Genomic DNA, 10485 nt, shown 5'->3' on the forward strand with positions numbered 1-10485 from the left:
CTCCAAGAGAGGCATTGTCACTGAGCAGTTAAGTCAGAGGCCTCATGTAAACGAGGTTATCTGTAGACAAACAGGGCATGTAGGTGGTACATAGTTGGGAAAAAAAAAAAAATCAGATGGCCCATGACATTCTTTTCCCTAAAAATGGATCAGCTGTACAAGCTACATTACTGCACAGTTCATATCAGACTGACACATTTTTGTGACCTGAAGGGTCACACAGCTCATTAAAATTTGCAGATTTTTAAAAGATGCTTTCAAGGCCCAACACTAGATTCTTGGTTTAAGAGGTACTAGGAAATTTCTGAGAGAATCTGCTTACAATATTAATAGCCACTTTCAAATTCAAAATTCCCACTGCAAAATGCTCCTATAGGCCAAACTTGTAGTTAAATGAAGAACTCTGGAAAGAACAGAAAAATAACATAATGCTCACAAGGACTCACCTGCCTTCAAATCTTCTTCTGTAGGCACTGCATGGACTTCCTTCACTGCAGCTCCCCTGCTGCCCTAGTGTATCAGACCAGGGCAGCAGACAAGATCTTCAGCTGACCACTTCCCCAGCTAGAAAGGACATTATCATTAACAAGCAAACCAAGAGCAAGATTCCTCCCTCTGCTCTTAAATCATGCATAAATGATCCAATGTGCCAGACCACAGGAGGGAGGAATAAATTAACACACTCACCCACAACACAGGATGTAAAGAAGGGAGCAGGCTGGCCATGGAACCAAGCTGTGGGAGAGGGAAGGACCCAGGCAATCAGTCCGATTACACAGGAGTTTCCCAGATAGAAATTCATGATCTTGGTTCTGCTGTCCTGGAAACTACAATCCCTATGAAGTCAGGGAGCCCTTTTGATAACCAGAACCCTCACACAGCACATCCAGTGTATAGACAGGCCTCCCAACCCCCATGCAAGCAGACGCAGCTCTTACAGAGGTGGCATTTTGCCCCCCCTCCAAGTTAATGTGGAAGGTGGAGGCACCTGGTGGTGATCTCCTAATCAGTTCCCACCCAAGGCTGGCCAGACCCTGGCTGAAAACTCATCAGAAGGGCCCTTCTTGCCTGGTTGTGGACATCATCCATATGCCAACCCCCATTCAGGGCTGGGGGGTTCAACTCCAGCACTTCACAGAAGAAGTGGGAGCTTTGCTAGGAAAGGGCAAGACTGCTACACGCAGGGCCACGCTGGGGATCCTGTATGGATTCCATAGCAGTTGTCCAGTTTAGGTAGAGAATGCAGCAAATGCACATTTTGAAAGTGGAAAGAAAGAGACAGTCAAACTGTTATGGACTGAGAGAAGAACGGGAGAATGTGATAAGGTTCAATAGTTACTAAATTCAGAAAAAAAAACATAGAAAACATTATTTTAGAAACATAAAATAGCAAGTCACCTAAGCTCCAGTTTTAGTCAAAAGATAACAAAAATAAAACAGAAGTACAGGATTTGCACAGTAATCTCTTAAACCTGTACAGATAAGGCTGTAAGAGGGAATCCAGCTGCCAGACTACTCTGTTTAAGTGAGCAGGGAAATAGAAGACACAGGATATACAAGGGACATACTCAACAGTCTTGACAGGATTTTGGTTTTATACATCAGGATTATTATACAAAAGATGAAATGGATCCATTGTAAGCATTGTAAGCATTTGTAAATAAGGGACTCCAAGTACTCTAGAGCTTCCATTTTTCCTCCCATTGTAATTAATGTTAAATATTACAATTTAAGAAAATTGTCTAAAATGGTCAGCTCTTAAGATACAAAAAAGTTTGCAACAAAATGCCACTACCACACACATCTGTGATAAAAACAAAATTTTATTTTATAAATTCTTGTGAACAAAAACTTTATATGGAGAATCCAAGGTAAATGTTTGTTTACATATGGAATTTCAACTATGTGCTAGCAGATCTCTCTACAAGGTCTTTTTTATCTCTGAACACATCTGCTCCCTATGACAGGCATTTAACAGAGAGCTTGCAGTTTATTCACAGGACAGTTTCACAAACACAGAAGTTCATCTACCGACCCAAAATAAATTAGAATGCTGCCTGCACATGGAATATGGATTTGCAACAGCCAACTGCAAAGAAAACTGCGACAGCTATACCACTCTAATGACACAGTACTAGCTACCAGTATATACACTCAGTTATATATAATACACTAACAAGTTTACACGTCCTTGTTATTTACACTGGAGTGTAAACAGAGTGCACACCGCAAAAATAATTACTGATGTGGCAGCTTCTCTCCTGCATTTCCCAGGTTTCAAAGACACTGCTCCATAGCACTAAAAGTCTCATTTGGGTTCTGTGCTTCTCATAAAAGTATTGCATTCACAAATTTCGCTGCTGGGGAACTAAGGAGAAGCAAGAGGCAATTCTACACACCCTCCAACACCCAAACTTGAACAGCACAGAACATGTTCTAGAACATACTGTGGCATCTTACAGCAGTTTCAAAGTGGGCCCGCCACTTACACTATGAAGTTTCCTCAGAAGTCTCCATTATTTAAATATGAGCTCTTGCTTTCCACATTGGTACCTGTTTAACTTCATCAGTTCTTATAAGGGTAGATTTTGCATTTGGCTTCAGGCTGCAACACCCAACCTGGGGAGCAGGGATAAAGTTAAAATTATATCCAAGACAATTGAATGAGAAGATGTTTACAACTGAGACAGTTTCAAAGGGTTCTTGCATTGCTCTTAATGTGGGAAGAATAAAATAGTAAGTCTGTGCTACTGATTTAGGCACATTCACTCTTCAAAATACTCAAGGGTAAACTATCAGAGGCTTGATTATAAGCTCCTGAGATTCTGCTTTAACCAGAACAAGCCCATCTTTCTCTACCTACTCCTGGTTATGCTGGCCTTAAGCAGTCTTCCTTCCAGGACTTTTAATTCAGCTGTTAGATCTGGAACAAAAGCTATGCCATAAACAAGCTGTTTCAGCATCTAACTTTGATCTAGGCATCTACAATCAGGTATATCAGCTATGCAATGCAATGGTCTGCAAGATCCAAAATACAAGCAGGGCTATTTTCAGGAAGTTTATAATGTTGCCTGCAGGGGGGCAGGTCAACAGGGAAATCTATTAAGACTGCACCAGAGCTGTTGACTCACTACAGTCTGTAAGACAGGATACATTTCACTTGCAAAATGCCTGTGGCAGTTGAAATTTTACAAAACCAATAAAAATCATTATAGCCAGAAATACAAACACAGCTTAACTTTCCTTACATTTTCAGCCAAGCAGCTAGCCATGGGTAGCAGCAGGCTTCAAAGAACGTCTGGGTTTCCAAGATATGCTTTGCATTATGATTTCCCTCCATTAGGCTAGCAAATGCCAAAGTCCAAATCTTTATCTCACGCTTAAGATATAAAGATAAGCACAGAGACAGTTTAAATTACTGCCACCTATTTCTATCCACCTCAGCTAAGCTCTTCCAAGGTTTGCAGAAGTCTCTAACAAATCATCAGCAGCACTGCTGGACTCTAGCTTGAAATAGGTTGCACAGGCTGCTCTACAGAAACCAGAACTTAGAATCACCTTAGCCTGATGATTCTGTCTACCACACTTTTCTTGCTCACAGCAAAAACTCTATTTTTTTCATGGGCTTTGCAACAACGTTCAAAAAAAAAAAAAAATCACACCTCATTCTGGAGAAAGATGCAAACTGTATGGAAATGATGCTACTTCAAAGAAAAGTATTACAGCCAATGCTTTAATTTGCAGTTCTGAACACATAGCACACATTAGTCAGAACTCTCAGTACTTTTCTAGCATCATTATTTGTAAAGTTAGTAAATAAGTAGTTAGTATTACTAACTAGACACACGGTTTCCATATATGGATACCTGCCGGTCAAGCAAATGTCCACAGTTCAAACAATTATGATCTGGATTTTTAAAGTCAGCCTTCTAAGATTTTCCTCTTGGAGCATATAGAAAGGTATTTACCAGTCTAAATGCATCCAGAATAATTAATCTTTTGAGATTCTTTGCCCTGATTACACTTGAGGAAAGCAACTACCTCTGCTGATGGTTTAAAAATATTGTAGAGAAGCTGTAGAATTCTAAAACCCATGCAACTATCCATGAAAACAGTAGTCACTTAAAGATTATAAGACCACATTCTTATATAGAAACATACCAGGGGAATCTCTGGACTAGAAAATGGGGATGTATCAAAAGATCGATTTTCTTTCTCCAATGAATCATCTTCATCGTCATTACTATGTGCAAATTTCTGTTTTAGTGCATGAGTCAGAAGAGCAACTGGATCCCAATCTGAACTTGGCCTCTTTTTGGGTCTAGAAACAGGAGTACCTCCAGGTGACCTATGAAAGAAAAAGAGAGATCATCTCCTGCCCCCAGTCCTGTGCCAACTGATCAAAAAATCTAGAGATGCAACTTCTGTATACACCCTATCCTATAAATCCATGATTACAGAAACAATGTTGCTACTGTTATTTTACAGCAACTTACCAAATAGGACTAATGCAACTACACAACAAACAGATTCTCAGCTTGAAAATACAAATTTATGCTGTTCTATTATGAATAGCAGTAATTCAACACTAAGTATTAAAATTTTGCAAATAGCTAAGTGGGGGGGGAGTGTGACAGAATGTGCACTTTTCATAGTAGGTCTCTTTTCTAAGTTCTGTTAAGGTATGTTTGTGGGAATCTCCCACTAACACACTTCATAACTATTGTGAACATAAATTTGATTCAAAGTTCATTAATTCTAAGTTTGGAACAGTATGCCCTTCTGTGGTCTCACAAGGAAGAACAAACTTACAGAATGCCTCAAAGCAACTATATATTGAAAGAAAGCAACCACTCTAGGTCAAATACGTAGCCAGGTAACCATAAAGCCCCATTTACAAATGGCAACTCAAGTCGCATTATTAAAAAAATCATGACCAGGTTTTTTCCTTAAAGTGAGCATCTCAGCATCCAAATATGAACATTTTAAAGGCAAAACATTAAAAAGCAGTGTTTGTATTTTAATTTAGAAAAACTATTCTTAGCAGATTCATAATCTAAAGATAGCAAAGACATGTAAAATCAAAACAGCTCCTGCACCCCAAAGCCCAAAATAAATGTGGAAGCTAGTGACTAGCCCAAGAAAATAAATAAGATTTTGAAAAAAAAGTCTAGAGGTATTGAGACTTCTGCTAGTGAGGTGCTACCTCCAGGCAAATGAACTGTACCTACTAGCCCACACTGAACTGACAGCACTGAGTTCAAAGCCTGGCGGTTACAGTACACATTTTTTAACATGAAACCTGAAAGGACTGGGTTCACCTTTCCTGTAAAATCAAGCTGTTAGAGCACTTCCCAATGTGCAAGCTGGTGCTGAAGTGGTAGAAACTGGGATCTTTAGGCTCTTGGCTTCTCAGAAAGAAGGTCTCCCTTTTACAGTACACACATTAAACTACTGTTAAGACTGCTGTCTGAAAGACTGATCATCATTACTCTCTCCAGCAATATAAATTAATTATTCAGTTAAGTCCTACAATCAGGAAACCAGGTAGATGCCTAAAACCAGAAAGCTTTTCAGATGCACACCTACCACTTCCTACTAGCTATGCCCCTACTTAGCAAGATGATTAAAACTATCAACCTGAACATTTCACTTTCTTCACTTACCAGACATAAAATTACATGGAAAAAAAACATATGAGGAAACACAAGTTTACCTAAGTGCACTTTATATTTGCTTTATTTGCTGTAAAAAGGTCATCAAAAGTGTACAGATACACTGTCAAGTGGCATACAGAGAGTTTGCCCAAGACTTGTGCTAGTTATTTTTAGGGATAAAGCTCAGAGTTAAGAAAAATGCTGAAATAAGAAAACGCATTAAGTTTTGGTATGTGGCATTCTTCCAGCATTAAAAGCTCCAAATATTCACTATAGGTTCAGTTGTTCTCATACTTTTTCCACTCATGAAGCTCAGAAAGACATCCAACAACCTCCATTACACTGAGCACAGCAGAGCAACACTGACCTGAAGAGATATTGTAGTCTTTAGGAATGGATTTTTGTAAGCTGTGAACATGTAAGTTTCCAGCTTAAGTCTGTCAGCAGTAGCCACTCATAAAACGCTGTTTCAGACTTGTATTCTCTGGTGCTACTCAAGTGCCACGATGGTCTTGGCTTGCTCAGATCACTCAATTCAACCTACCTCTCAACAGCTCGCAGCTGAACTTTGTTTAGGTCTTTTAAAACATCCATCATACTAGGAAGGTTCTTTGTCCTCTGGTGAGCAGCACCATCAGCTGCCGTGGAACCGCTGCCTCTTGCGGCACGACGTTGTTTTATAAGCTCAGCTGCTGAATTCCTGGTGTCAGTGCCAGCAGGGGCACCGCAAGGAAGCGGAGGCGGGGAGGGAATCACAAAGTGATCGTGAGAGACGGACAATGGCGTGGAAGTCATGGCTGGCACGGGGTAAAACCCATCTGGGATACTGGGTGCTTTACAGGCTTCTGCGTACAGTTATAAAAGAAAAACAGTGATTTTAATTTTAGTCAGTATACCCTCACAATTAACCATATTGCTCAACATCTAGGATGACTTAGTCTTAACTCAAGGTAAGATGGTCGTCTTTAAGCACTTTCTTGCACACCTCACACATTACACCATAGAAGAACTATATTTGAAACAACATTTTTTATTTCAAAGCCACAGATTCAGACACATCTGTCTCTTCAGCCTCAGCACTGGATAAATCAGCAAAGCAGGACCCCAACAGCAAAGCAGCTGCTACTACATACAGTTCATTCTCAGTGGTCTGAAGGTTAGAATAACCCACACAAAGCAAAAGCAAAGATAACCACAGAACATGTAAAACAGACTATGGCACCGAGTGCAACAGAGAAGGGGCAAAAGAGGATCCAACATAACATCTAACTGAATCACAGAGGTGCCTCAAAATACCACCCAAAGTTAACTACCTTGCACCAGTCCAAGTATTTCAACAACCACAGTGGCGTTAGTCTGCAAGTAAGATAATCAAGAACTCAGATCTTTTAAAGATGAAAAAAAGTGACAAGATAGAAGCTCATACTGGAGATGAACTCTTGGATAAGCTAGTGACACATCTATTTGCAGCATTTTAGTTAAAGCTTGAACCCAACTGACTTTTTCTATCTGTTATTTCCATAACTTGTCAGAAGTAATACAAAACCTAACAGGCATAATTAATAGTCTATAACTTTTTAAACAGTAACTAGTTGCCTATGTACTGTGCTGTTACTAAGCTCCTTCACAAACAGTGAAACAAATATGAAGATCACTTAGGATCAACTGCATTCAAAACTGGCAAACAGGCCACCAAAATAGAAAGGCTGAGGGGAGGCAACACCAAATGCTAAAAAAAGAAACAAAATACTATATTCTGTACATTTAGGTGGTATGACATCAAATAGAGAAGTCAGAGATGTTCTCTATCAAGATCAGACATGGCAAGCTGTGAAGAGGAACTCTAAAGCAACAAAAAAGAAAACTGGTTTCAAACCAGAAGGCTTACGTGAGGGAAGGCTCCCAAGTGTCTGTGCTGAAACAATGGCAGCAAGCTGAGCACGAAGGAAGGTTAGCTCATCTTCAAGTGCAGAAATTTTCTGGAGTGCTACCTGATCAACAAGACTGTCTTTTTGTAAACTGGATTTTGAAACACTCTGTATGGAATCTGCAGCTGGAGGTAGTTCACGATGAGCTGTATTTTTCCCTTTTCTCCATAATTCAGTCCTAGAAAGCACCAAAAGATACAATTTCAAAAGGCTAAGGCAATAATGGAGATCTCAAAATTTACCTGCTTTCTGTTCAAGCAAGTTATCATCATTCAACAAGACAAATTCACCAACTGTTTAAGAAAACTTTACACTTATCTATTCATAACCTTAAAAATTTTAAATCTCCCTTTGCTCAAGTACAATGTCAATGATCTTTGGAAAGTCATCATAAAAAGTAGTCAGATAATTTACTCAGGAACAGATTTTACATCATATGGTCGTAATAATATAGGCTTGAGCCATTATTATTCAATAACTATTAGACTGACACCATACAGACATATCCCCCTCCTCCTACCTGAAACAGTAGATATGAAAAGGAGGAGAGTCAAAGAATAATGATCTCTTAATGAAGCTTCACACATTTTAGTCATTTATTAAACTCTGCAAGATGAACACTCCGAGCAGCAAAGAAGTTGCAATCTTCCAGAAAATATGTTCAAGAATAATAATGAATTTTAACATGCACTTACAGAATAAGAACCTTATCTTTTGTAATGCACACAGTATATTAGAAAATTGTGCAGCAAGTATGAGGTTTTAAATTTTTAAAAAATGGTTTCAAGTCTGTGCCTGCAGAAATAACCTTAAAATACAGAATGAGCATAAACAAATTATGAAATAATGGAAGAAATAAAGTTTACATTATCTATACAAGATGCACAAAGTTTTGATTGAAACAAACCCAGACCTTTCCCCTTATATTAATCATCATTTCACTTCAGATCAGACCTACAGCACTGCTGATTTGCCAAAACACCTTGCTTTTCACACTGTCTCAGAAGATCCTAATCACGATACGTGTTCTTGAAAAACATCCCAGAGAGATAGGAAAGGAGGAGGAATAAAGAATGAAAACCACAAAAGAATGAACTTTCATGGATCTGTGAATCAGAATGACTGAAGAACAGAACAAGCAAGACAAAACAGGCCACAGCTCCTTCTAACAATATCCTTACTCTTTCTGTATTTTACAGCTGCTGCTGAAAAACAAATTCCATAATCACACAGTAACACCTCAGGAATCATAAGATGAAAAGCAACTTTATCAAAACTTCTCTAATAAAAAGCATGATATTTCATCAGTTTCTTGTGGTTGCATTACCAGCAAGCAGCACAAAGATCACAGACAAACACATGGCAAAATGAAACAGAAATGCATTGTCTCATACAGGCACAGTGTAAAACAACACTAATGACCAAATTTTAATCTTGGTTCTGACTTGTCCTCTGATTTTGAAGAGATCCTATAGAGGAATAGAAAGCAAGCTTTGTACTGCTTCTCTACATAGTAAGAATTTCCAGGTAAGCAGGATCCACATCTCTCAAAAAAACCCCATAAAGTTTCCAGGGTTGGTTTAGCTAGAACCCTGAAAGTTCTAGGAAAAAATAAAGAAAAACTTAACCACAAAACCACAAACCACAAATAAGGGAAGACATCAATTACCTTTACTACTCCTTTTTATGCATACATCCTACTTTTACTTACCTAAGTCTAGTAAATGCTTGTCCCTCATCATTTGCTACCCACGGGACATCAGCAAGTGATGGAGCCACAGGAGCTGTGCTTTGCTCCTCATTACTTGATGGACTGTGGTCTTGAACAAGCTAAAAACAAACAAAAAAAGGAAAACAGGTTTGCCCCACAATAAAACTTCTGCCTTATCAGAAGGAATTTTTAAACAGTGCTGTAAAATAAAAACAGTGAGTATAAGGGATGTAACACAAGAGTTAAACAAACTAAAAAGAACGGAAAAACTATAACTACATTAAGTAATTAGAAAACTTAAACAGCTGAAGCATATGCATAGCAACAAATCACTTACCTGAAAATAGGGTCTTGGGTAGAGCTCTAAGGAAAGGATTGTCCCAAGTCTACGAACAATACTTCGAGTAGATCCATACTCCTTTTTTTGCCAAATAGATACAGCCTGAAAATCAGAAAACTTTTCAATGTGAGAAGCAAAAATCAAAGCCCTCTGTTCTTAAAACTTAGATTATTAAATAATTTCATATTATATGTAATTAAATGTAATGCAGTTGGATTAACCTAACTTTAGAATGCTGCTCTCCAACTGAAAGCCTGGAGGCCAACACCGATTTTAACAGACTGTTTCCAAAACACTGTCAAGATACAGCCCATACCCAGTATATTTTAGGGTGCCATAAAGGCCAACAAAGAACGTAGCAGCTACATCATGTAGCTAGTAATATTCTGAGATACAGACAAAAGAAAAAGCACATATTTGAGTAAAACCACAGGCATCTACACAAGTCTTAAAGAAATAAGTAAATAAAGCAAAGCAAGTTTAACATACCTTGACCTTACACTTCCTTATGACTGCATATAACAGCTGGAAATACCTTCTTGATGAGGTTGCTGAAGGAAGGCATGTTCTGATTGTACGACTGACACCGTTGTTGAATACGCGAGTTTCCAAAAATAAGGCCTGTAAGGCCTGACAAAGCGGGGGAAAGAAAAAAAAAAAAAAAAAAAAAAAAAAAGCACTCGCCACAGTGAAACCAAAAAATAACCAGGAAGGCTCAGTCCAAATAGAACTCCTAGAGATACTTCAGCAGTTTTTTCGCATGAGTAAGCCTCAAACTTCCCCAGCCCCCGGGGGACAGGCGCTCCTCGCTACCGCGCACGCCGCGCAGGGGCTGCGCGGGACCCGCCC

General features: G+C 38.9%; 1 protein-coding gene across 1 annotated transcript; it reads right to left on the reverse strand.

Moving 5' to 3' along the window:
- Nucleotides 1-2520: 2520 nt before the first annotated feature.
- MTFR2 (mitochondrial fission regulator 2) lies at nt 2521-10266 on the reverse strand (the record flags this gene model as incomplete). The annotated part of the gene is made up of 7 exons (XM_008945554.1): nt 2521-2619; nt 4162-4348; nt 6202-6502; nt 7546-7763; nt 9297-9415; nt 9634-9738; nt 10126-10266. Coding segments are annotated over 7 exons (1170 nt in total), but the record flags the coding sequence as incomplete, so codon positions are not given.
- Nucleotides 10267-10485: the final 219 nt, after the last annotated feature.

The sequence above is a fragment of the Merops nubicus genome, unplaced genomic scaffold, assembly GCF_000691845.1.
Source record: "Merops nubicus isolate BGI_N331 unplaced genomic scaffold, ASM69184v1 scaffold5158, whole genome shotgun sequence".
NCBI classification, from domain to species: domain Eukaryota; kingdom Metazoa; phylum Chordata; class Aves; order Coraciiformes; family Meropidae; genus Merops; species Merops nubicus.